The sequence below is a fragment of the Brachypodium distachyon genome, chromosome 4, assembly GCF_000005505.3.
Source record: "Brachypodium distachyon strain Bd21 chromosome 4, Brachypodium_distachyon_v3.0, whole genome shotgun sequence".
NCBI lineage: Eukaryota > Viridiplantae > Streptophyta > Magnoliopsida > Poales > Poaceae > Brachypodium > Brachypodium distachyon.
The window spans coordinates 40,966,370-40,992,166 of NC_016134.3; the positions used below are offsets into that span (position 1 = coordinate 40,966,370).

The 25,797-nt window shown below is 43.8% G+C and overlaps 4 protein-coding genes across 6 annotated transcripts; 2 read left to right on the forward strand and 2 right to left on the reverse strand.

Moving 5' to 3' along the window:
- The first annotated feature begins 1,896 nt into the window (after positions 1-1,896).
- LOC100841889 (F-box protein PP2-A13) lies at positions 1,897-4,567 on the forward strand. 2 transcript variants are annotated; one of them, XM_010240099.3, is made up of 4 exons: positions 1,897-2,773; positions 3,051-3,169; positions 3,864-3,940; positions 4,112-4,567. In XM_010240099.3, exons 1-4 carry the CDS (start codon positions 2,450-2,452, stop codon positions 4,294-4,296), a joined length of 705 nt encoding a protein of 234 aa, XP_010238401.1. In that variant the 5' UTR covers positions 1,897-2,449; the 3' UTR covers positions 4,297-4,567. The 2 variants fall into 2 exon arrangements, with proteins under 2 accessions (XP_010238401.1, XP_003578471.1); XM_003578423.4 differs by having other exon boundaries at positions 1,902-2,773; positions 3,864-4,567.
- A 1,430-nt stretch (positions 4,568-5,997) lies between these two features.
- On the reverse strand, positions 5,998-9,069 carry LOC100842182 (E3 ubiquitin ligase BIG BROTHER). Of its 2 annotated transcripts, none has more exons than XM_010240100.3 (7): positions 8,902-9,069; positions 8,158-8,322; positions 7,871-7,935; positions 7,669-7,722; positions 6,948-7,072; positions 6,722-6,830; positions 5,998-6,440 (listed from the first exon to the last, which is right to left on the reverse strand). In XM_010240100.3, the coding sequence occupies exons 2-7, from the start codon at positions 8,300-8,302 to the stop codon at positions 6,405-6,407; spliced, it is 534 nt and encodes a 177-aa protein (XP_010238402.1). In that variant the 5' UTR covers positions 8,303-8,322; positions 8,902-9,069; the 3' UTR covers positions 5,998-6,404. The 2 variants fall into 2 exon arrangements, with proteins under 2 accessions (XP_010238402.1, XP_003578472.1); XM_003578424.4 differs by having other exon boundaries at positions 7,669-7,713; positions 8,902-9,063.
- Positions 9,070-9,997: 928 nt separating this feature from the next.
- On the forward strand, positions 9,998-10,986 carry LOC100832684 (protein YY1). Its single transcript, XM_003576705.4, has 2 exons — positions 9,998-10,622; positions 10,722-10,986. The coding sequence occupies exons 1-2, from the start codon at positions 10,295-10,297 to the stop codon at positions 10,724-10,726; spliced, it is 333 nt and encodes a 110-aa protein (XP_003576753.2). The 5' UTR covers positions 9,998-10,294; the 3' UTR covers positions 10,727-10,986.
- A 188-nt stretch (positions 10,987-11,174) lies between these two features.
- On the reverse strand, positions 11,175-16,511 carry LOC100842492 (plant UBX domain-containing protein 13). The gene is made up of 10 exons (XM_003578425.4): positions 16,291-16,511; positions 15,482-15,543; positions 14,880-15,405; positions 14,652-14,749; positions 14,315-14,549; positions 14,044-14,232; positions 13,797-13,961; positions 13,117-13,260; positions 12,961-13,017; positions 11,175-11,637 (listed from the first exon to the last, which is right to left on the reverse strand). The coding sequence occupies exons 1-10, from the start codon at positions 16,372-16,374 to the stop codon at positions 11,524-11,526; spliced, it is 1,674 nt and encodes a 557-aa protein (XP_003578473.1). The 5' UTR covers positions 16,375-16,511; the 3' UTR covers positions 11,175-11,523.
- Positions 16,512-25,797: the final 9,286 nt, after the last annotated feature.

Below are 25,797 nucleotides of genomic sequence, written 5' to 3' on the forward strand. Positions count from 1 at the left end.
ATTGAGGTTAGTTTTCAATTCCGCACCAATCAAACAAGTTAGTTTCTAGAATTCAAAATAAATTCCACAATTCTAACCCCAAATGATGGGTGCGGAGCGAGCTGTACAGGTTGCTACCAGATTTTGATCTGGAACTACTGTTTGAGTTTAATCTTTAAGGCCCCGCTTGGCATCTACGTTAAACTTTCCACCTGCAAATACTTGCATGTGTACTTTAGCGTGTCCTGAAATTACCGGTGAATCAAAAACACTCTCTGGTTCAGTGTTTGGGAGGAGAACACGAGCAGATTGTTCTCTTTATATTCATGAAATTTTTCAGAGCAGAGCACCACTGCACCAAAACCAGATCAAATCAACAAAATTGACAAATACAAATAAAATCCATGTGAACAAATGATGAGTCGTCAGAACAACGAACGGTGGGTTTTTGTCGCCGTTGCCATTTGCTCCCACCGCCGCCTCATTGCTGGATCCCCTCGTCAACGTTGTCGTCGCCGCCGCCGCACCACTGGTTCCCCTCGACGCCACCGTCGTGCACCGATGGATTCCCTCCACCACGCCGCCGCCCCACGGATGGATCCCCACCATGCTGCCGCAGCACGACGCTAGATCCAATCGTCACCGCAGCCGCCCCCGCTGATCCTGCCGCTGCAGTCCAGAACACCCGATCGATCCTTCTTTGCCTGTCTATATGTGAATTTCCAACAACGGAAGTGTTTTGGGGGTTTAGCAATTCCATCTTATTTTACGGGGGTAACAGGCTGAAAACGGGTGGAAAATATGTAGTACTAAAATGACCAACCAAGCGGGGTTTTTAGCTTGGGTCGGAAAACAAATGTGCTCTGAAAAATACACCGGTAAATGGCCGAAAACAGCCATCTGAGGGAGGCCTAATGGACTATATACTCCCCATCTTTCAAAAGGAAAAACTACTTGGTGAGTCAAAACATGATCAATGGTATCAAAGGTTTTGCATTTTCCGTGAATGCTTCAAAACAAAACAATAAATCAAATAAAAAATAGTCTAGATAAAAATGTGGCATGGTAGTGTCCACGTGCTACTATTGGAGAGAATCTTCCATGTGGTAAAAATAAAATAATAGACTAGAGATATATTTATTTTCTAGATATGTGATACGTATGGTATGTATTGAAGCCATGCTTTAAACTTTTGGCATATGAGAGAGAGAAGACTCTTCAACATACAGCCCACGGCAGCCGGGAAATCTCTTCACGCGCGTGTCCAAGTCTATATAGATGGCCCAACTCTGGATCCGCGTTCAAGAGAACGCGGCTCTCATGCATATATTACGTGCCTTGGGGACCGTCAAGGTACGCGGTTCCCGTGGCGTACGATTACACCATCGAGGGACGCAGCTCTCCTGCCGTCCGTTACGTGCTGTGGGGGCCACCGAGGGACGCAATTCACGTGTCGTGCGTTACCTGCCGTGTGGGCCATTGAAGGTACGCGGCTCCCGTGCGCCCCCCACACCACGTAACATACGCGTGGGATCTCAATCTCGTTTGATGAGTTGAAAAGTTGTCAAAAACTGTGTGCGCACACAGTGCTCGTAAATTAGACCCTTTCCTATTAACTACCTTGCATGCAATTCTAATAAGAAATTTTCATCAGTAGGTCCAATATTATAATTTATTTTCTACGACAACTATGGTTAACACCTAGCCTTCAAATAATTATCTGTAATTTCATGTTGTACAATCGAATTTTTTTGATTGCATATCTCTGTGTTTTGATTCACTTGGAATTCTAACATGATATGACATTCTATTCTACATCCTTTTCTAATTTATGTTTTTTTAAATCATGCAAATCAAAAGCCCGTTTGTGAGTTAGACTCTAGAGAGCCGCTTCCACCGCCAACCTCACGACACGCGGCCGCCGAGCAAAAGAAAGAAGAAATCTTTCGCACCTCCTCCATGGGCAAGAGCAAAACCAACTTTCCCTTGGGGGTTCCCGTGGTCGTCTTCCACGGCTTCCACTCCCTTCGCGCAGCCGTTACCCAGTTTCCATTTTCTGCCCCAGTATCGACCTAACCCGGCAAACGCCCACCGGCGGCCAAGCAATTAGCTCATCAAGCAAACTAGACCAGAGCCTTCTTTCATCGATCAAGAACATCAAACTCGACCAGAATCTGCAACCTTTCAGTTCGATCCGTTGCAAGAACTTGCTGGGACAGGCGCGAGGAAGCGAGAAGGGGGTGGTTGCGTTCAGGGAGAAGAAGACGACGACGACGCTGCGAGCTTCCCGCTTCCCGACGGCTCGGCCGGGCCAGCGAGGCGTGGCAGTGGCACCGGTGGGATGGCCCCTCTGGCGCTGAGGCGTAACCCGCCGCTCTTCTCCAAGACGCCGGCGTCCCTGCTCCTGCTCTCCAAGCTGCTCACCCTGTACTGTTGAGCACCTTGCGGGCTTGTGTTTCTCGGTTGAATCATGGGCGGCACGACCTCATCGACGGGGCGTGGTGGGGGGACGTCGCTGGGGGACCTGCCGGAGAACTGCGTCGCGGAGGTGATGCTCAGGCTGGACCCAACGGAGATCTGCGGGATGGCGCGGCTCAGTCGCACGTTCCGAGGCGCTGCGTCCGGGGACGGCGTCTGGGAGGCCAAGCTGCCGCGCAACTACGCGCGCCTCCTCGCTGCAGCCGCCGCCGGCGACGACAGCGAGGAAGCCGCCGCGTTGGAGCTGGAGGCGATCCCAAAGAAGGAGGTGTACGCGCGGCTCTGCCGCCGCAACCGTCTCGACGGGGGCACCAAGGTGTGTATGCTTTGTCCCATCTATTTTGGTTAACATCGCCACTAACGAAACTCTGCAACCTTTACGAGAGTTTCGCCTGTAATCTCCCAAAAGTGTAGGAATTAGAGTTTATTTTGGGGCAATCTTTTGCCTCTTTGCGTTCTGATTATGTTGTCTGATTAGTTTCGAACGCCTGTCGATCTGAAGAGCATCCATCCGCTCCCTATTTTTCTTGTTATCTTGGATTATTGCTACAATGCTACTGCATATGAAATTTATTATCTGGCTCATTGTCCAGGAGTTCTGGCTCGACAAGGTTGGTGGAGGCATTTGTATGGCAATCTATTCAAGGGCGCTTTCAATAACTGGCATTGATGATAGGAGATACTGGAACTTCATCACAAATGATGAATCAAGGTGCTTTCATCGAAGCCAAATATGGCAATTTATAATTGGTCCCATTTTTGGAAACTTTGTGCTATGACCGATTAGCATATGCAAGTTTTATTTTATATGCTGCTTGGAAGTGTGTTCAGTATTCAGCTCAGTCCCATTTCATTTGCAGAGTGTCTGAGCTCCTGGTGCATATTGCCGAAGCTGAGCACCACCATCCCATATTTCGTTGTGCTTATGCTCTAGCCATTTAAAAATCTGAATGGTGTAAATTGAATATCTGATTCTATCATGTTAAACTCGTGTTACAAGTCGGAACTGACATTTAACGATAGCTTGTTCTTGGCAAAAATAAAATAAAATGCAGGATCGGGGACAACTACTTGCCCTTGCCACCAGCTAGGAGCTGTCGTTATCCGTCCATAGTCTTTTAGTTCACCTGGAAGATGGCATGTTCTCATTTCCTGTATCTGTACTGAATCCTTAAATGTTTGCCAGTTGGAACATGATAACCTGTTCTGTACTTATTTGTGTGATGCTTGCATGGGTTATATTTGCTTTAGTGGCATACTACAAAGCATATTATCAATTTAAAATATGGCAAGTGTATATCTTTGTGTTACTTATACTTTGTCAACTGTATGATAAAGTATAAACATTTTTCGAACATTTGTCACATAAGTGGAGTCATGAGAAGTCTGCCGCATTTGTTTTGCAGGTTCCATTCGGTTGCTTATCTGTCCCAAATCTGGTGGTTTGAAGTCAGGGGTGAGGTTGAATTCTTCTTCCCAGAAGGTACATATAGTCTGTTTTTCCGTCTTCATCTAGGCAGACCATTCAAGCGGCTCGGTCGCCGGGTTTACAGTGCTGACCACATCCATGGCTGGGACGTAAAGCCGGTGCGCTTCCAACTATCAACTTCTGATGGGCAGCATGCTCAGTCCAAGTGTTATTTAACTGATCCAGGTGTCTGGATCAATCACCATGTGGGCGATTTTGTCGTGAAGAACTCGAACGAGCCACTGAATGTCCAATTTGCGATGGTTCAAATAGATTGCACACACACAAAAGGAGGCTTATGTGTGGATTCAGTCGTTATAAAACCGCAATACCTTGCACAGAAAATGGCAGCTAGGACGAGCTCTGTATAGATTCGTGGGACAAATGGACGTGACTATCTGTACAAACAACATAGCTTCGTTTCCGCCATAGTGTGCTTGCGGTTATCCAAGTTCGTCTCGGTTCTCAATCCTGTATTGTAATTGAAACAGTGAGTGATTTTTTTTATTTCCTCTTGTCCCAGTAGGAGCATCCCACACTTGTAAATTGTGAGCTCATAGACATATATCTGCTTTGTTCTGTACTTCTGTGGCGCCTGATCCTTGTGTACCAAAAGCTTGGTTGAAGCAAAATTTTCTATGACGTCTTGTTGCCTGTTGAATGGGATTGGACATCTGGGAGGACATGTGTGCGGGTACTTATCATCATCAAGCACATGGTTCATCTACCTTGCCTAATCAATCTAGTAAAAAATAAGATCATGTTTGATCGAAGCTTAAGATGCCTAGGCATGCCAATCACTTTTGGCTAGCATGACCAAGTTGTGGCAAAAACTTCTGTTTAAAACTATCTTATGTAGAATAGTATGTTTTCTTTATCGTTGCTATAACATCTCTTCGAGAGCCTTCTGACACCGAGGGAGCCTCCGGATGAGATCAGGTGCGCAAGAATACTCATCTGTGCTTAGATGCATGACTGCATCCACACTTTACAACCTATGGCAACTAATCATAGGATAGTACATCAAGAAAAGAACAATTTAACAATTTAAAGGAGGTGCCGACCCCGACAAGAACATCCATCAGCTCCAGAATCTATACCGGATGGGCGTGGATCAGAGTCAGCAATGGATCATGCTTCACAATTCATTAATCGCATTTGCAATTACCATTGTTTAAGCAACCAATCACACTGAGATCTAGTACTAATCGCAGATCCAATGATATTATATTTGTGTGCAGGTGCAGCCCTTCTGCGCCCCTGCAACAGCACTCAAAGAAGGATAGCAAAATTTCTATTTGAGAAGAGGCAATCCAAATTATAAAAAAGATATTCACGCTGGACAAAAGAATCAACTGATATTAGTAGCAATAAATTTCTAATTCTAGTTTACTACCCTATTTTTCATAATACGGAATACAATATAAGATGTATTAGGTATTTAGGTTTCAACAAGACAAGGGCTACTAAGAAGTACTCCACTAATACATGGTCTATATGATATAAAAGCACAGTTGCTAGTAGTGCTTTCAGAAATGAATCTAGCAATATAAATTTTATGTCATATAAACCATGTATTAACAAAGTAATTTTGGTCAAGATCAATGTCCTAACGATTTAAGCTGGCGGTCATTAATCCTCATTGAGATTAAGTTGCCAAGAAGTTAATTGTCGCAATTATCATACATAGACATGTGAATCATGGTCTTTTGGTTAGCTGACTGGTTAATACCGCGGTGAAACAAGAATTTAAACAACTCGTGTAGTAAAAAAATATTTTCCGTAGCAATGCACAAATATTTAGCTAGCATTATGAAAATCGGTTCTGCCTATATCTAAGTCGTCTGATTTTTAGTTAGGAACGAGTTAAAATCAGTTCATTTTGAATATAAGGTAGTAGAAGTCATTTTGATCATTGACATGGTCCACAGGGCTAAACTTAACATCAGTTCTTAGAAAATATGCTCTTTCAATAAAATAAAAATATTTCATTATGGACTGTTGTAGATGTTGAGACTTTTCTGTCTTGATAGTCAAAATTTAAAATGTTTGACTAAGATTCAAAACTGGCATGCATTGTGATGTGGAGGTAGTATCTTGTCTAACTTCTGACCGAAATAACCGTGTGCATTTGTCCAGTACAGAAATATGCAAGAATGGAGGGATATAAAACATTGACAATCTTGCTTCTTACTTTACAATATGGATATACACAGCAAATCACATCACGTCATGAGCTGCTCCTGCTAGTTGTATTCTTAGAAATCTTGCAACCGTAGTAGTAACCACACAGATCTACATTTTTTGTGGTAAAACCAAGTCAGATGGACACATCAAATATGACATGGTCCAAATGGAAATTTTCATCAAGCACGGTAGGCCAATTGGGATTGTGCTGCATAATATTCGTAGACCACAAGCGAGCAACATGGCCTGAAATCACAACGATGAGGTTGAAATATCACATGAACATCACAAATTAACCGAATACCTCCTCATTGCAAACCGGGCATGCCTGAAATGAAAACAAAGCTACAATTCAGAATAACAGACAATCATCCTGACACCAGACAATATAGGTTGGTACACCAAGCTATCAACAATATTTATGGATAAAATGGGGTTCAGACAATGTTTATATTGAAATGGCAGATTCTGGGTATTTGGTTTGCTATTTACAAGTGAAAATAAAATACATAAGGTTTATATTATATAGCATTTATGACCTATACACGGAAGCAAAAGCTTCTGTGTTTAATTACAGGGGTGCCACATCAATAGAATATTGAAATTCACCTTGTTAATCTTGAGCCAGCGAGTTATGCAATCTGCATGGTAACAATGGCTGCAGGGTAATCTTATCAACTTCTGTCGGCTTTTATAGGTTGATTTGCATATCACACATCTGCATGTAAGATATTTATAGTCATAAATTTGTCAGCAAACATAAACATGTCCTATAGCTACTGCTAACTTAAAAAAGGACACACAAATCTTGGAGAGTAAAATGGATGTAACGTACTCCTCGTGGTTCTTTTTGCTGGAGAAGAAGTTACACTTGTTCCTAAATGGCACCAAATAGCATATCAGGTCATCAGATAATCCTCTGGATTGGGTTCCTACTGCTTCACCGAATGCTTGTAGTTGCTACAAAAATACCAAAATAGCAGTAGAAAGTTGTCCAGAAATGAGATTGTTATGTGACACAAGAAGGTCAATCAAAGTGTCTCATATTTATGTACAACTGATTTTGATATCAAATCACACACACAAAGTAGAATCGACAAATTTTTATATGAGAGTAAGTGGTAGAACTGAACGTCAGAACGCATGTCTATGTGTCAACCGCAGGAACCATTCCAATCAATACAGGCAAGCAGCCTCCCAAGAGATGGTTAATCTTAGCAGTAAGTATAACAAAACTGATCATAGTTTCTCACAAGGAAACTACATACAACATTTTCAGTATATATTTATTTGTTCTCTCTAAACCGTCACATAGTTTTAGTATTTAACTCTTTGCTACATCCTTAGGATATGAGAACTTGTGCCTGTGTCATAGGGAATTTCCTCTCCAATCAACACAAGTAAGCCACTTCCCCAGAAATGGTTAATCAACACTACAAACTGCTACTTAGTTTCTTCAGAGGAACTTACACAAAATATTCACAACATGTCTTCAGAAAATGGGTTCTCTCTAAACCTTCAACTATAATTCCTTCCACAAAAGAAAAACAGCATACCTCGTATGACATATTATCCGGGTCGACATTGTCTTCCATGGCCACCTGCATATTCTACAAATTGTCATCAGCTCATCATTCTGGCCCTCCTTCATTTTTCAGTGCAGACATCTCACATCTGGACATCTGGAATCCCTTTCCATGGAAGGAGTTGATCCCAATGAACCAAGAGAGGAAGCAGAAGAGTAGAAAAGCAACAAACCTGGGCTGCATTATTGGCAGGTCTATACTCAACTGTTGGTGATGATGATTCCAAGGATACGTTACCTAAAAATAATACACCATGGACATGCAGTAAGCACGAGAGTTAGTTGAGTACAGCTAATGAATCCACCTCAAACAGAGCAAAGATGCTTGGAGATTAGGAGTAGTGGCACTATTTTTTTTTTCCGATGTAGGAGCATAGCTCCCAATTTCATCGACATGAAACTTTTTTTTTTGCGGGGTTTCATTAACATGAAACATACAAATAGTAAAACTAAATTATACCAGCAAATTCCCTTGTAGCGGTAGCATCACGCGAGTTCTCCTCCTCTTGCAATTGCCTGGCCAAAGCTTCATCAGATTCGCACCAGGCCTCAACTTTGTGGGTCTCTGAGGAGACATGGACTGCGTATGTATTGGGAGTTGCCATTGATTAACTGTGACACTTCCCTGCAGCAATTTACCAATGACAGTTGTAAGTAAATCAATTGCTACAGATAAATACCTGTTCTAGCTAGTATCTTAACTTTAGGAACATACAAGCTGATAACTGCAGTGCATACGTTCTCTTTCCAGACCAACTAAAAACAATTTCAGCAATTGCTGGTGCTCACTGCTCAGGTAGAAGTAGAACATCACCGTCCAAGTTAACACGGCTTAAATTTTCTCATAAAAAAGAACAGCCAGAATTTTTCTATGACCTAACAGAGTTCTAATGAAAAGAAAAAGACAATTTCATATTCGTATTACCGGATAAGTACTAGTTCTTCATCGATTTCGATCTCTTTAGCATATACTAATACATTTCTCAGTTACATTCTGAACAGATAACATGTTAGACATACACAAGAAAAGGGGAAGTACATGATCTAAAGTTTTCACGTATAGACCCGATCAATCTTCCGTCGGGAACATCGCAGAGAGGCGGAGAAAAGGGGGAGAAAAGGTGGAGATTCCGAAAAATTGATCCGGATCAAGAGCACAAAATTCTTCTCAGAATAAACCAAAGGAGATCAAGAATATGTGTACCTTGCCCGCCGCTTCCTCTGGAGAATAGCAGAAGAACAGAGTGATGGCGCCTCCGCTCTCCGCCGGCCCGCCCCCAGCCGGCCAGCCCTTGCCTCTCTTTCTCTCGAGTCTCTTTCAGTCTCTGTAGGCCAGCCGTGTGCTAGTCGAGAAGCTTTATGCAACCGACGTGTGCCGACGTGGTCGTGGTTGCTCCCAAGTCAGTGATGGAGACTACTTACTTGTATTTCTCTCTTCTTCTTTTCATTCTGCGTTCCTTGTTCTTTGTCTCTGTCTGTGTGAATTTTAGCTTTCCGTGCATTATCTAACATGCAGCTTTTCTAACGACAAGAGAGGATTTTTTTCTTATTTTTAAATTTGGATTTCACTTTTCTATCTATAGGATTAGATATCATAATTTTATTTATAGGGAACTATGCACTCAATTTAAAAAATTCTAGAGGGGAAATCTATATAGGCCATGTGACCACACTTGATTTACAGGTGCGATCTTTGAGATCCGTGCCTAGCACAACCGCGTGACTATATTTACGGTGTTCCTATAGTGTGCAAGGTAGTGTCATTTTGCACAATCCATCTACAATACAAGCTGGCGTGGTAATGTTGATGTAGTGTTGTACGCAAACCGTGCTACAATGCAAAGCTAGTGTTGTGGGTATTGCGACATTATTGTCCAACCAGTGGTGGAGCATGAGACAAACATAAGAGGGGCCAATTCCATATCACAAAATACGCAATATACATGAAAAAATGTACCATAAATTCATGGTGTATTTATATCAATTAACCGATTGAGCCAACAATTACCAGGACACCTCAATTCTTAATCAAATATTGTTACACAAACCACAAATCAATTTGTCTTTCGACGAAAATGTACAGATATATCGTATACATCTATACTTGCATTAGAAAAAAAAATGATTTTCATGGTGTTCGAACTATAGTGTCCAGTGGTCGGGTGCCAGACGGTGTTTCCGCTGGTTTACGTTTTTTTAGGGGGACTCTCTGCTGTCCTGGCCCGGTCCCTCGACCAACGTCCGCCCATCTTCTAAACAGCGGTAGCCCAGCGGCCTCTCCAGTACCGGCCCAGCTCCGCGTGGGCCAATGACCGGTCAGCTGAGCTCGCCGACGCGCGCGCTCGGTGGATAGCTCACACGCTTGCTGTGCTCCTCCCGGCCGGCGCCGATCGGAGCACCCACCGCGGCCGCTGCGTGCGTGCATATAGCTGTGGGTGAGCAACGCGAGCCTCGCCGCTTTCCTTTCCCCCCCTCCTCCTCACCACACCTATAAAAATCACGCCCTCCTTCATGCCTTCGCATCACCCACACCGCCGGCAAACCATTACCTACACGAGGCATTCTCCAGAACATTACTAATCGCGTCTGCGAAGGCGATGGCAATGAGCACGGCCCAGACGATGCACCCGCGCGCTGTGGCGGCGCTTTGGGCTCTGCTGGTGCTGCTGCTGCTGGGTGGGGCGGCGCCCATGCGAGGCGTGGTGGTGGCTCAGCCGTCCCCCAACCCCAGCTGCGGAGCGCAGCTGAGCCAGCTCGGGCCGTGCGCGCGGTACAGCGTGCCGCCGATGCCCGGGCAGGCGCTGCCCGCGCCGGGGCCCGAGTGCTGCTCCGCGCTGGGCTCCGTCTCCCGCGACTGCGCCTGCGGCGCCATCGACATCATCAACAGCCTCCCCGCCAAGTGCGGCCTCCCGCGCATCTCCTGCCGTAAGTCTCGAGTCGATTAAAATTCTTTATGTACTCCACGCCGATTGCATATTTGCCGCTGTTTTTTGACTGGTTCGTTCGGTTGTGGCTCATTTGCAGAGTGATAGATTGATGACGCGGCGAGCTTCTGTTGAAGGCGGGGGCGGGCTTTTCATGCAACGAGAAGAATCGATCAAGATGATGAATAAGATGTTTGATGGTCTAAGCAGCAGCAGCAGCAGCAACCATCATCGAGTAGTGTCTGTGTCCTGCGTGGCTTACGTGCTGTGTCTGTCGGTCCTCTGGTTTTCGTTTTCCCTTTTGATCAGTCGAGCCTGTCCTGTTTTACTGTCCTAAATGATAAAGCTCTTATTCAGCATTGAAATCTCGACCAAATCGTTCTGTCAATTTGTGAGATAGGGTAATACTTGGCCATTTGAGAGTAACAATTGCTGCCACCAAATCGTGCTCATTACATCCAAGTGAATGCGAAACAAGAAACGAGCAACATGAACCAGCGACATACCCATGAGACCACAAATCACGGTTAAACCGAACGTAACAAACACAGTATTTACACGGGGAAGGCGATTCGAGTTTCCCTTTGTTACCCTTTGAAACTAACACTGGTCGTGGATGCAACTGTTACACATATCTTGGATCTACGCTGTTCACAGTTTACCCTCACATTACATAAAACTCAAGAGGTGCAAAGCTTCTGTAAAAAAGAAGAGGTGCAAAGTATCACTGCCGTACTGCGCAGCAAATGACGACACACATTTCTGCACCACAAGACAGTTTTTTACACAAATTTTCATCAGCAATTTAAATTTGCACCAAAATGACATATGCAAGTATAAACATGTAAGACCCAACCAACTCTCAGATAGTATATCCCCTAGCCGTGGCCAAATCTTTTCCTCTATTCAGTAATCGGTTCTATAAATAATGCTTCCTGCTTGCTTGTTAATCCAAGATCAATAAATGACAGGTCACCATCACCAGTGGTAAAAGCACGCCTGGGATATGATCTCACCTGAATGATACAAAAAGGTAAACATGAGACTGGATTGTTAGAGATGAACGATTTAACCAGAGGTCTGTAAACAATGCCCACAAAGATCAACAGAATGGAACAAAACAAATTAATTGTACTTCCACCTTCAAAGTTACTCCCTTCGATCCATAAAAAGTGTCGCCCACTTAGTACAAAATTTGTACCAACTTAGTACAAAATGGGCGACACTTTTTATGGATCGGAGGGAGTGCATTTGAACAGCTATATTGAACTTTGTTTGCGCCACAGTTATGAGCTTGGTCAGTGTCTACCAATTTTCTTGTGTTACTTTCACTACATAGACATAATTGTAGATGGTTTGTGGAAGTGGAACACATGAGTGTATGTCCAAGCAGAACTCCTAGTGCTGCTTGTAGCCAACTAATTAGCCTGCCAAATCTATAATATTTTGCCACAATCCCTTCCACAGACAATGGTGGGAAATGATATACAATACTAGTACTACCATCAACAAGCAGAAAGGCTGGGGCCTGTGGGTATGACTTTTAATGCTGCTCGGATCAAACATAGTTCATGGACTGACAGAGAAATTAGAGACACTGAACCAACATGAATATATATGGATGAAGTGCCACAGAAGCAGTGCTCTAGTATGCACTGTAATAAGAATGGTCTCCCCTAACAGCTCACAGCAGCCAAAGGAGGAGCAAACATAACTATCAGGTGTTGGCTAACACGACTAGAGTTTAATGTATTACACAGTGAGCACGAAAGCACATACCATTTTCTTTGTTGCTTATTAAGCATAGAACTGTTAATGCAACACACATACTTCTTTCAATATATGTAAATCTTGGTTCTTGCATCCACAATTTCTTAATGAACAAAAAATAGGTATAATCCAGCCAGGCTGCCACACCATGCAACTCGAGAAGGTTCAGTACAATAATATCCATTAGCCACATCGTTCATGCATAATTATGGGTCTATAGATGCTACAGAAGCTCACAAAAATAAAACTCGACACAGATGTAAAGGAATTCTAGCTGATTCCATCAAGAAAATAGCACTGAGTTATGTGGACACTTGACAATAAAGCATACATTGGGATAAACATCTCAATCTGCTATTAGCAATTTAGGATCATATGCACCCATTATTGGTTTGGATAGCTCATGACAGTATTTACTACCTCTTCGGTTACTGCAAGCATCTGACATACCAATCAATAAGGAACAAACACTAGGTTGCACTCATTTTTATCAGTACAGTTTCCTCTTTGTGGAAGTAAGTATATTAAGTACTATTAAAAAAAATGAAATACTAATACTAGAGAATTACCAATCTGTAGGTTCCTGGCCTGCAAGTCCTGCCGACATCTAAGAAATCAAAAAGGAACTGCACGGAAACCAGCATGTCAGAAGCAAATACTAATGGCAAGAGGAGAGTGTAATGAATGCTTATGTTCTGGAATTTGGCAGATCAAAAGCAGTTTACCTGAAACTTGTCAGATTTTAGAAAGCGACGACCCTTCCGACTACCATCAGGCATGCGAACTACAAGTGTGATAGCACCTTCCTTGTCTGTAGGTGGCTCCAATGGCAATGATGCTTGTTTGGTGGCAAGATTGGACTCTAGTTCCTATTTTACATAAAACATAAGGAACAACATATCTGGCAATCTGGCATATCATCAACAGCGCATAGATAATATGAACTGCACAGGGAAAGAGTCCGGTTATCATAAAATTTTCTCGAAAGTAGCACTATTGCCACCTATAGCCTATCTCCAGGATGAACATGAATCAACTGGGGAAACATTGGGGGCAGCGGGCAAATCCTCTTGCTCTATTTCTTGCACTAGTCATGACAGATAACTATTGCTTGCCAACTAAACCCAAAAACAGACCAGATGCAAGCCTATAACGATATACCGTTCTCAGTACAGATCTTACGATAGATTATCTCCATCAAAACTAAATACAACTGTATGTTGCTTGGCAAACAAACCAAAAATAAGACCATTGTAGCATAAGATTAACTAAATCACTAGGTTTTTGAATAAAAACTTGAACGCCAAGCTTAATACGTTCACAGTAGCCATCTAATTACTCAAATATTGGAAGATTGCTACCTATCATCCAATCATTTTCTGAATTATCTGTAACAGAAAGATACCTCTTCTTCGAGTTGCTTTTTATGTTTTTCCTCCTCATCTTGTTTTTGTTTCTCAAGAGCAGCTTCTCTTGCAGCAGTTTCTTCCAGCCGGCGGAGCTCAGCTTCTTGTAGAGCCTTAAGCTCCTTCTCTTGATCAGCTTGAAGTGATGCAAGGTACTCATCATCCTATAAATCAAACATACTAAAAGTCATCATACGTTTTTTTTTTTTGCATTTCCAACAAATGCAAAAAGCTTCAAGCACAAACCTGCTGCCCTCGCAGTAAACGTTGCTCAGTTAATGCCGGTGGTGGAGAATGCACTATTTGGGGATAGTGACTCGAGCTTCCTTGAGATGGAACTGAGAATGGATATGTTGGTGCTTCAGGAATTCCACCAAACATTGCAGCCTCAAGCATAACAGCTTCATCATGTTCCTCAGAAGAAATGCCACCCCACTTTTCCGAAAAGAAGAATGTGAGCAACGAAGTAAATACCATTAACCTTTTAATATTAAGGTGCAGATTAAGTTTATAATACCTCTGATGGGAAATCAGTTGTGTTATACTGGCGATCAATGTTTTGAGGCTGTGAACTTGAGGGAGGGCTATCATCCGCCAGAATAGGTTGTGTTGGCTCTGTGTCTCCAGAAGGGATGCGCCTAGAACGACGTCTAACTAATGGCTCTTCTTCAACATCATCAGTCTCCTCTTGGGAGTTCTCTTCATTTGTTGACTGCGTAGATGTTCCAGCCTTTCCAGTAACTAATTCTTGCCTCCAAAAACGGAAGAAAACACATGATGAATCAATTGCTATTAGCCTAAGACAGTAAGGTACCCTGAGGATAAAGAACAAGAGGGTAAAAGTTAATATTCACCTTCCAACTGTCCCACCAGTAGTTTCCATGTCTTCATCCAAAGAATGATCTCCCAAGTTTATGCCTTCTAGATGTTGAGTCCCTGCTTGCTCTGCTGCCTGATATTTATTGAAAACTTAGGTAAAGCAAGATTCACAAAAGCATGTTGGAGAAAAATAAGAGTCAGCAACTCAGCATGCTCTTTCAAATTTATCCCTGTGGAGAGAGATTCAATAACCAACAGCGTACATTTGAGAGTTCGTCAGCCTCTCTTTTTGAAGCTTCTATTGCAGCCCGAAACATTTCCTCTTCTATGTCATTGTCCGTAACATGAACCAGTGGAGGAGCAGTTGGCACAGGAGGGCTTGGTTGCGAGGCATTTCTGTGGATATTACCATGCTGAGAAGATGGCAGAGATGAAAGTTCCTCATCGTCATCATCAATTATGATAGTCTCACGACCTTCAGGGCCATACGAAGACTGATGTCCAGTGACATTCTCAATAACAGAAGCCTGACGAGAAGGACCAGCTTGAGTGTTGCTATCTTTAACTTCAATAGGTGGCTCTCCAGGGTGTGAATTGTGCAAATCACGATTCAGAGTACCAGCAGAGCCAACTCGATCAAAAAACGTTTGCTGGAAATTCGGATCCATAAGTGCAAAAGGGTCGTGCAGAGTTTCAGGGAACACAGAACTTCGGAATGTGTTATCAAGTGGTCCATCCAGCTCCATATCATCATGACTAGCAGGTACACTACTTTGATCAATCCTGTTCCTGAAAAAAAAAATGTCATATCATTTATCTGTTCTAGTGCAACATGGTACCTGGAGGGAAAATCTGAAAAACGTACAATGTGTTGTCTCCTTCATTGAAGTGTGCATTGACAGCCTGATTAAGGTCACCAGCATGTTCCTGTGTGACATTCATCAGTAAGCTATTATGAGTAAATATATTGATGACAGTGATGGCAGAATGTTGCATTGGAACAACCAATTTGGAGGCCTACCTACCAACCACACCCATTCTCAAAATTAGCAAGATCTCAAGAAAAGAAAGACTACCATTTGAAGATAACATTATAGCCCAACTATTAAGCGTGTTCTGACTTAAAGTTATAAGTATCAGATCTAGCACAGTGGATGCACCGAACACAGTTAACAGGCTCAATAGGAAACTACACTTGAAATAGTAGCTGGCATCTACATGTGTAAATTCCATTTTCATCATGGAACGCACCTAGACGATCAAGTAAGTTTTTATTTTCTCCGCAAACCGAACTTTGAGGCATTTAAAAAAAGAAGAGAGATGGGCCAAGCAAATCGTCCATTCATTTGGAACAGTAACTGCGAATAGGGGGTTATGTGATCAAATTGGGCTTTCACAAAATCATACTGTAATTCATAAAGGGTGGAGGTAGCAAGCCGACAGAGATTTGCCAATGTAATTCAATCCATAACTGCACAAGCAGCACATATAACTACATCAAGGACACCTCCAGGGTTCATCAAGGCACGCAACGAATCGGGAACATCTCAACCCCGTCGCGCGGCACCACGCGCACACCCCGCGAGCGCAACTGGTTTCTCGAGATTCGGGGTCGACCTACAGCGAACAAGGGGAAACAAGGGGAGAGGAGGAGGAGCGGAATTGGGGCACTACCTCGAGCTTGCGGACGGCGACGGCCTCATCAGCCCCGGTGATGCTCACGAAGGTGTCGATCGCCTCCTGCTGCGGCCTCGCCATGGCCGGGAGGGTTTGGACCTTTGAGGCGACGATGCGAAGAGAAGGGGGGAGAGGACGAGCGTGGGGGAGAAGGCAAACTCGGAGCCAGGGGCTCGGAGGAGCGTTGTGTCGTTGTGACGACTGATGTAGTTTGCTTAGCCTTGCGCGTGGAGACCATTATTAGCATCGTGTCACAGCAAAGATTGCTCCATAAATCATCTATATCTAAATAGAGGTAACCCACTATCTGATTTTCCTGCACATGCAGCCATGCCACGTCAGCAACTTGTCACATCAGCATTGTTAGTGTTTTTTTTTTGAGAAAGTAACATGTTAATTGCCCCGGACGGACTGAGCCGTCCGCCTCCCTGCCCCCTCCCCGTTCCCGATCTTTCTCCTTCCACTAACCTCCTACCCAGTGCGATTCCCCTTCCTCGTCTTTTATGATTTGTCGTGCTCAAATGAAACGCCGCCACGGTTCTCATTATCTCGGGAGTATATATTCGTCTCCTCATCCTCTTTTCCCTCGTTACCTTCCTGGAGAGAAAATCGGTTTCCACTATAACTCGGTTTTTCCTTCCTGCGATTCCGGCCGTCCCGCCCCCGGCCGCCCTCGAATTGGTGGTTCCACGCCAAGCGGTAGTCGCAACGTCGCGGACGGAGATTCAAGAGGAGGAGGCGGCCGCAGATTGGACAAGGCAGCAACGGATTTTGTGGTTGGAAATCGGGAGGAAATTGCGACGGAACGGGAAAGGAAATCGGGAGGATTTGGAGGGGGAGGACATGCCTTATTCGCTGGGGATTTGGGAAAGAATAAACCGATTTGGGATCTCTCTTCGATCTCTCTTCTATTAGACACGCCTCCAGAGAGGCCGCTCCGGCGGAGAGGCGGAGGGACACTGCCCTCAGATCCACCAATGCAGCGACACTGGATCATTCTCCAATCTCCATGCTGTCATCGCGAGTGAAGCGACCGCCCCCGTACACGGGTTCGATCTCTGTGCTTTTAGTGCTAGTCCCTGGATCGACTCACTAGCACACACAGTTTCAAGATGTAATATCATAGAACAAAGGTCTCAATATTACAACGCATCATCCAGAATTTAAAAGTACTTACAAACTCGCATAACCTCATGGGTTAGCTGGAAATAAACCAATTGTTCAACAGCGGAAAACGGAAGATACAAGGGCTACATCAACACCACGTTGAGAGCGTGTTGGGATATAGGCCCGTAACCCAAAGAACCAGAACGTACTCTTACTCTTCGTCAGAGCTTTCTGCATCATTAAACGATGCAGCCACTAGGGTCAATACATTGAATGTATTGGCAAGATCACTAGGGGTTATAACAGAACCTATCTTTTAATCAAATAAATTTTATTTAATTAAAAGATAGTTGTTTAATCAAATGTGTGGCAAGCTCCTATCTTTTAATCAAATAAATTTTATCACTATTGGACATGGGGTAGATACACCCATGCTCCTATTAAACTAAGAACATTGAGTAGACACATCAATGCTTCTAAACCCAAGTTCAAACCATTCATTTTATTAAGAAATTAGAATGAGTGAGACTTTCCTTACAGCTCCACATCCAGTTGTTCATAATTGTCCATAATCGGGGACACGGCTAAGTACTTAGTTTTGACGCTCTCGAGAGTTTGTACACATTCCCCACAAGAAACCGACGGGTTAATCCCTTGCTATTCTCAGGGTAGAGTAGCAACGGCGTCGATTACGAGATTTTCAGAGGTAATTCCCTAAACCACGAGAGAATCACGCTCCCCCTACACATGCTACCTCAGTACAATTCCTCGGGTCTAAGTTCATACAACATACTCTTGTCTTGCCAGAGCCCATTTAGCATTGTGGTTGTACTGGAAGCTACTAAATAGGAAACTAGTCCAGTCTCGGTTACCCCAGGTGGCATTCCACATTTGCAACGCAAGCGCTCCCCGAATCCACGGGGAGACGTCCATGGACGATCCCTCCCCGAATCCACGGGGAGTCGACTCAGAGGGACCCATAGAAATGGACCTGACGTCGCATAACCTCAAAATCCTCAAAGCCGCCCACCTAGGATGGTTCATTGAATTAATTGTTTTGTCTTACTCTAATAAAACACTTCATTTCTCCATAGCCATAACAATATCATAATGTAGTAATTTTCCCCACGATACTACCATAGCCTAGCATTCGACTACAATCGATGGCAATTTGGTAGCAAGGTAATGGCAAGGGTAGACTATACTACCTGGGATTTATAGCTAGCATAGAGGTACAATTAATATTCCTAGTGCAACTAATAAAACAACTAGTGCATAGTAAAAATTATTTGAGAGATGATCAAAGTGAACTTGCCTTGTCCAAGGTTGCGGTAGTTCTTGCACTCTTTGCAACAACAAGGTTCACAATCCACACAATCTAAAATAAAAGGAAACACACACACATGAACATGCTATTCAATACAAAAACATGCCATGATACAATTATCATGATGATGCACACTTAGGTTGGTTCTAAATGTAACATGTTTAGTTTCTGTTTTGAAAAGCTTCACACAAGATTTGGACAGATTATAAAATAGCAACGAGGTAAAAGCTTTGTATGAAACAAAGATGGGTTTTAATTAAAAGCTTATTTGATTTTTGTAAAGCATGGAGCAAGGTTAAATTTGTGTGGCAATATTATTTACAAAATAATTTCCTCTCTGCTCCTAATGGACAGAGAGTATACTCAAAATATTTTTCAACGAGCTAACATGCTCAAAACTAGTTTGAAATAGTTCATTTGAATATTAAACCATAATTAAGCATTCTGTAATCTGCTTCTGGTAAAGTTGTTCAAAGTCAAAATTAAACTATGCCAAAAGATTCTACATGTTGTGAGGATTCCAGAAAGGTATAGAACTTCAAATTTGGTCGAACGGTTTAAAAGATATGATGGTTTGAAGTTCCAGGGGCTTTTCTGCAAAGTTACCATTTAATTCGGCCGGGAATTAATTTTTAATTTTTACTGTGACACGTGGCAGCATGGGAGTGGCCCGTATCGGTTCGGTTAGGGTTCTAATCTCAGCCATTCAAGATGGATCCAACGGCAGGGAAAGAATGACTCACCGGCGGCGGCTAGGGTTCTGGCTGGAGACGGGGAAGACGGCGGCGGCGGCTCGGGCGGCGATGGCGCAGCGGCTTCTGGCGGCGGTTCGGGCTCGGGAAGTGGCGGAACGGACGCGACTCGGCGAGGCGCGTTCGATGGTGGCGGCGGCTTCCCTCGGGAGCGACGGACGCGACGCCAAGAACGACGGAGGATGGCGGCTGGCGGCGTGGTGCGAGGCTGCGGCGGTCCAAAGCAAAATCCAAGCGCGTCAAACGATGCGCGCGAGAGAGAGAAGAAGAAAGAGGGGGTTGGCAGCGCAAGTGGCTCACGGGGACGACGGCAGCGGCGAGAAGACGGCGGCGGCAGAGACAGTTTTCCGGCGAGAAATTTCAGTGACACGAGAGCGAAATTGGGTGCGGGAGTTGGGGGAAAAGGAAGAGGGGGGTTTGGGCTTCGGGGTGACGTGTTCAGAAAACGGGATTGAGCTTCGTGCGCGGAGAAATCACGAGGGAGTCGTGCGCGGTTCGGACGGGCGCGTGGCCCGAAAAATCAGGGAGCAATTCGTGAAGAAGACGGAGCTGACGTGCGGGCCCCACTCGTCGGTGGCTCAGGCAGTTCGCGCGCGGCTGGGCAGGGCATTTGGCCGGGCCGGCCGTCCTTTCTCTTTTTTTTCTTCTTTTCCTTTTTCTTTTTCTATTTTCTGTTTTTGAACACCAAATTTGATTCAAAGCTCCTAATCAAACCAAATAAATTGCAACAAAAATTATAAATTCATATTTTCATATGATTCAACTTTTGGGACAAGAATTCCCTCAAAATAAAATGATTAAAAATACTTTTGGCTATAAATTAGCCTTTAGGGTCTTTTAGCTAATAATTTAAATAGTGTCTCAAAACAAATTCAAAAGCCAAAACATGGGGTAGCTTTATAAATGCATTAAAGCCATTTTTATGCCAAAACACTCATGGGTTAAAATGCAATTAACCAAAAGCAAGAAAAGTGGCCAAAATCAAATAAAAGCAATTTTGCAAAAGGGTTTTCTAGGTTAACTTTGGGATTTTAAATGTGATTAAATGCAAGGGTGGCATGATGCTTATGAAATGCAATGCATTTGAAGAGTTTTGAAAATTTGGGATGTTACAGCGAGTTGTGCCGCAAAAGGCTCCAGCGCGACCATCGATGCACCCGATTGGTTTCTCAATCGAGCTGCAGCCTGCACTGATGTGGATTTGAGCAAACGTTTGGTGGTTACCGTCTGGTGCCTGAAAGAGTCACTCTGCAAGGTGAGCTCCGCGCTCCCTGTTTGTGGCTTAAATCAAATGGATTCATCTGTTTCGTATGCTTTAATTGGTCTCTTGTGCGATTGTATGGTTGGTTTTCCTTTGTTTAAAGTGCAGGAGGTGTACCAGTCGGCCATTGCCTACCAACGGAGGAAGAAGCCTATAGTCTATAGTCAATGTATTCACCTACGGTACATACATATCACCCTCACTATCATCTTCCTCTCTGTTAAAGCCTATCTTTCCTGAAGTTGAGTTCTTGAAAAATTGGGAGGATGTGCCCTTGCACACAATTTCTTTTCAGATTTCTTTATTTTCGTATTGGCCATCTTGAGGCCTCTGGTAACTACAATTTCCAGTTATTTAAATTTTATATTTCATCTTCCTTTCAGATATTGCTGCAGGCGGGATATTGATGATGTGCACAGAGCATGCCAGTACCGGAAAAGGAAAAGATCTAGCTTAGTCCATGCGTTCTTTTATCCTAGCAATACATGTTGTGGTTACATACTTCATTCTTCGGTTCATAGTTGTTGTTCAATTATCTCAATCTTTTGTTCTGCAGCCCCTTTACTTTCCAAATTGTGCTTACATTGTTCCTGGATCATTTAATTTTGAATCTCCCTTTTGGTTAATATCATTAGCCATGTAAGAGCACTTAAAAGTAATTTTGGTGACGTGATTTGTAAATATATGTTTAAACCTTCATGTTATGTTTTAAATATCCTGCCATTTAATCTGACTAAATTATACCTATAACAAATCATTTGGATAATTTGTGAGACTTTCCTATGTTACATTCTAAATATAGCTTCCACGCTATTTATTTGCAAAATTGTTCTCTTTAAGTTCCCACGGCAACGCGCGGGGTTTTTTCTAGTTTCTAAATGCAGTTGCCAAGTGTTGTGCAACCTTTGCCGGCCGGCCAGTTCCGAGGTTACACACCAAGATCGTAGTCGAAGGAGTCGATCATACACACAATCACGAAGTAGATGAACACCAGGAAGTAGAGAAGAACAGGAGCTCTTTATTAATTTCTGATCTCAACGGTACGTACAAGGTATGCCTCCTCTCCTTTATGTAGGCCCAATAGGTAGGGGATAAGAGCCCACAACTAACGTTACGTGGAGGAACGAGTCTACGGGAGATGGAGGGAGGCGCACGTATCGGTGGCCCTCCCCCCCATCGACCCGTTCCTCAACACTTCCCCTTGGGCACTTATCCGTATGCCATATGCCTCAAAAACTCCGAAAAAACCCAGTGGGAAAAACACATGGAGAAAGGGCGCATAGGATACAGTGCTATATTGCACAGATTGCCTTGTTAAAAACGTTATGCGAGAAACGCAAGAAAACTTGCTGAGGGAAAAAGAGTACAACCTACTCAATCTCCAAGATGAGTACTTGATCGCCATGGTTAAGATTTATTGATGAGTATGTGAAGTATCTCCCCCTGAACCTTGCATCTCTCTAAGTTTCAACATACCGATTCCACGCACACACCTCTCAAAGGTGGATGCCGGTAGTGACTTGGTGAACAAATCAGCAAGATTTTCACACGACTTAGTATGCAAGACCTTTACCTCGTTCATCTTTTGCAACTCATGTGCATAGCAAAACTTAGGATTTATATGCTTGGTGAGATTACTCTTCACATCACCCGTTTGTACTTGTGCAACACAAGCTGCATTATCTTCATAGATAATGGTGGGGGTCCGGACGGTGTTCAGCCCACAGGTTTGCTAAATGTGGCGAACCATCCGTCGAAGCCATACACACTCACGTGATGCTTCATATAGTGCTATGATTTCCGAGTGGTTCGTCGAAGTCGATACAAGACTTTGATTTGACGATTTCCATGAAACAGCAGTTCCACCACATAGAAAAACATATCCAGTCTGAGACTTGGATGTATGCGGGTCCGACAAATACCAAGCATCGGCATAGCCTATCAAAGATAGGTCTTGATTCCTTCTATAAAATAGCCCAAAATCTTTGGTCCCTTGCGGGTACCGAAAGACATCCTTAACACCTTTCCAATGCCTTTTGGTAGGTTCAGAGATGTAACTAGCCAGCAAATTGACGGTGAACGCAATGTCCGGCCGTGTACAATTCGCGAGGTACATGAGCGCTCCAATAGCACTCAGGTCAGGAAATTCTGAACTCAGAACTTCCTCCCCCTCTTCTTTCGGCTTGAAAGGGTCCTTGTCTTGCTGTAATGACCGTCCAATCATGGGAGTCTATGAAGGATATGCCTTGTCAAATCCAAATCTTTCCAACACCTTTTGAGTGTAGGTAGGCTGGTGCACTAGAATCCCATCATGGGAATGTTCCAGTTGCAAACCTAGACAGAACTTGGTTTTACCCAAATCCTTCATCTCAAATTCCGACTTCAAGTAGGAACTTGCTTCCTCAATATCCTCAAGTGTACCGATGATATTCAAATCATCTACGTACACCGAGATTATACATAATCCATCTTGGGATGGCCGTATAAATATACATGGGCAATCTTCATTGCTCGTGTAGCCCTTTTCATGTACAAAATTGCTCAGGCGATTATACCCCATTCTACCCGACTGTTTAAGTCCATACAGTGACTTCCTGAGTTGAACACTGTATAGACCTCTGTTTGCTTTGTCTTGGTTCGGAACCGGGAGACCATCATGTATCCTCATATAAATGTCCGAATCCAAGTTACCATACAGGTAAGCAGTAACAACATCCATCAATTTCATTTTTAAGTCCATATTGACTGCCATTGAGATCAAATATCTAAAGATAATTCCATCCATGACCGGGGAGTAGGTTTCCTCATAATCGACCCCCGGTTGTTGAGTAAACCCCTGAGCAACTAACCTTGCTTTGTACCGTACTACCTCATTATTTTCATTTCTCTTGTGGACAAACACCCACTTATAGCCGACAGGGCGTACGTGGGGAGGGGTTCGACACACAGGTCCAAAAACCTCTCTTTTGTGCAGAGATAATAATTCGGTAGCTATTGCCTTCTGCCAATCTTTCCAATCGGACCGGTTTATTGATTCTCCCGTGTTAACATAATCTATGGCCATTTCGTCAAGGGGCGCATCATGTGCATTCTCTGTCTCCACAGGATTTCCCATTCCTGGAGCGAGGTCCTTTAGTTTTTCCGTGCCGATGTGTGCGCTGACATCTCCGCTGGGTGCTTCCACTGTTGAAAGGTTAAAATCCAGAATTCCTTGCACTGGAGATTCCGTACTTGTGCCAGGTCTCAATTGGCTCCCCTCACTCTCTCGGGGCTTTTTAGTAACCGAGTGTGATAAATCCCCCTTGTCCTTTTTCGCCGGGCGTCCCCGAGTACTTGGGATTTGAGGAACCGGATTTCTCGTCCTTTTAGGCCTTTGGACTCGAGCGGGTAGACCCACAGGATCCTTGGGTATCTCTACCCTTTCCGGTACATTGCGCGCAGGCACATGTGATTTTGTCACACTTCTCAAGTCACTAATTAAAGTGATCAGGCAGTTGATTCGCTAAGGCATGCAAATCTCTTATCTTTTGGACTTCTCTATGTGTCTCACTTGTGCGCGGGCCATTTGCGTGGATCCCCGTGGCTTGCCACGTCAATTCTCGACTTTTCTCATCAAGAGGTTGATTTCCTCCCCCTAAAGTCGGGAAGAGATCCTCGTCAAAAATGCAGTCATTAAAGTGGGCCGTATGACACTCTCCTGTCTTAGGGTCAAGATACCTGATTATGGACACAGTCTCATAACCAACGAATATCCCCGACTTACGGAGCGGTCCCATTGCTGATCGCTGAGGGGGTGGTATCGGTACATATACCTAGCAACCGAACCTACGAAGGTGGGAAATTTTCGGTGCCTACCCTTGCGCTAGTTGGACAGGTGAATGGATGTTGTAGGCCGTGGGTGTATAGTTGATGAGATTTGCAGCGTGCAACACTATATGCCCCCAACACGTGGTTGGTAAACTACAACCCCGAAGGAGTGGTCTGGCAATGAATTTAATCCTCTTAATCAATGCCTCCGCTAGTCCATTTTGCGTATGGACATGCGGTACAAAGTGCTCAACCTTAATGCCAAGTGCCATACAATAATCATCGAACGCTTTTGAAGAAAATCCTCCAGCGTTGTCCATTCGAATAGACTTTATACGATGATCTGGGAAATTGTTCCTCATTTGTATGATTTGCGACATCAACTTGGCAAAGGCATGGTTCCGTGTAGACAACAAGTTAACACAGGACCATTTAGACGAAACGTCTATGAGCACCATGAAGTATCGAAACGGCCCCGAAAGGGGTTGAATGGGACCACATATATCCCCTCGGATGCGTTCAAAAAACGCAGGGATTTCATCCCTCACTTTCACTGGTGATGGTCGAATGATTAATTTCCCCGTCGCATATGCCGAGCACACGAAATCATCATGATTCGGGAATTTTTTAACATTCACCCCATGCCCATTTGAGTTGTTAATTATATTTCTCATCATTCTAATACCCGGGTGGACCAATCTATCATGCCATAAGCAAATTAGTTCAGAGCTTCTAAATATAGTCTTTAAGGTAGTGTACACGGGCGGCGCTACAATCTTAGTGTAGTAAAGCCCCGTGTCGAATGAAGGGATTTTTTCAACAACATGCTTACCGTGGGCATCGCGCTTTGTGATAAGTAGGCACTCTTTGCTATTATCATCATCGGTCTCCACATGAAGGCCGTTTGCGTGGATGTCCTTAAAACTCTAGAGAGTTCGAGTCGACTCTGGGTACAATAATGCTTCCTCAATGAGCAAAGTTGTTCCCATGGGGAGTATGATAGTAGCTCGTCCAGATAGTCATGATACTCCCTGGAGTCTTTTTAATGGACTCGAAATAACGAGTTTCTCTCAAGATGGTGTTTGTGGTACAACTATCCACAAGGCACGTTTCCTCCATTCGAGCGCCACGTGTTCTAAAATAGAGCATCTAATTAATTCATGAAGCGAGGGAGTAGCAACATAATTAAGTAAATGCGACATATTTCAGAACATAACAAGCCATCAGTATTAAATAAAGGAACTAATGAA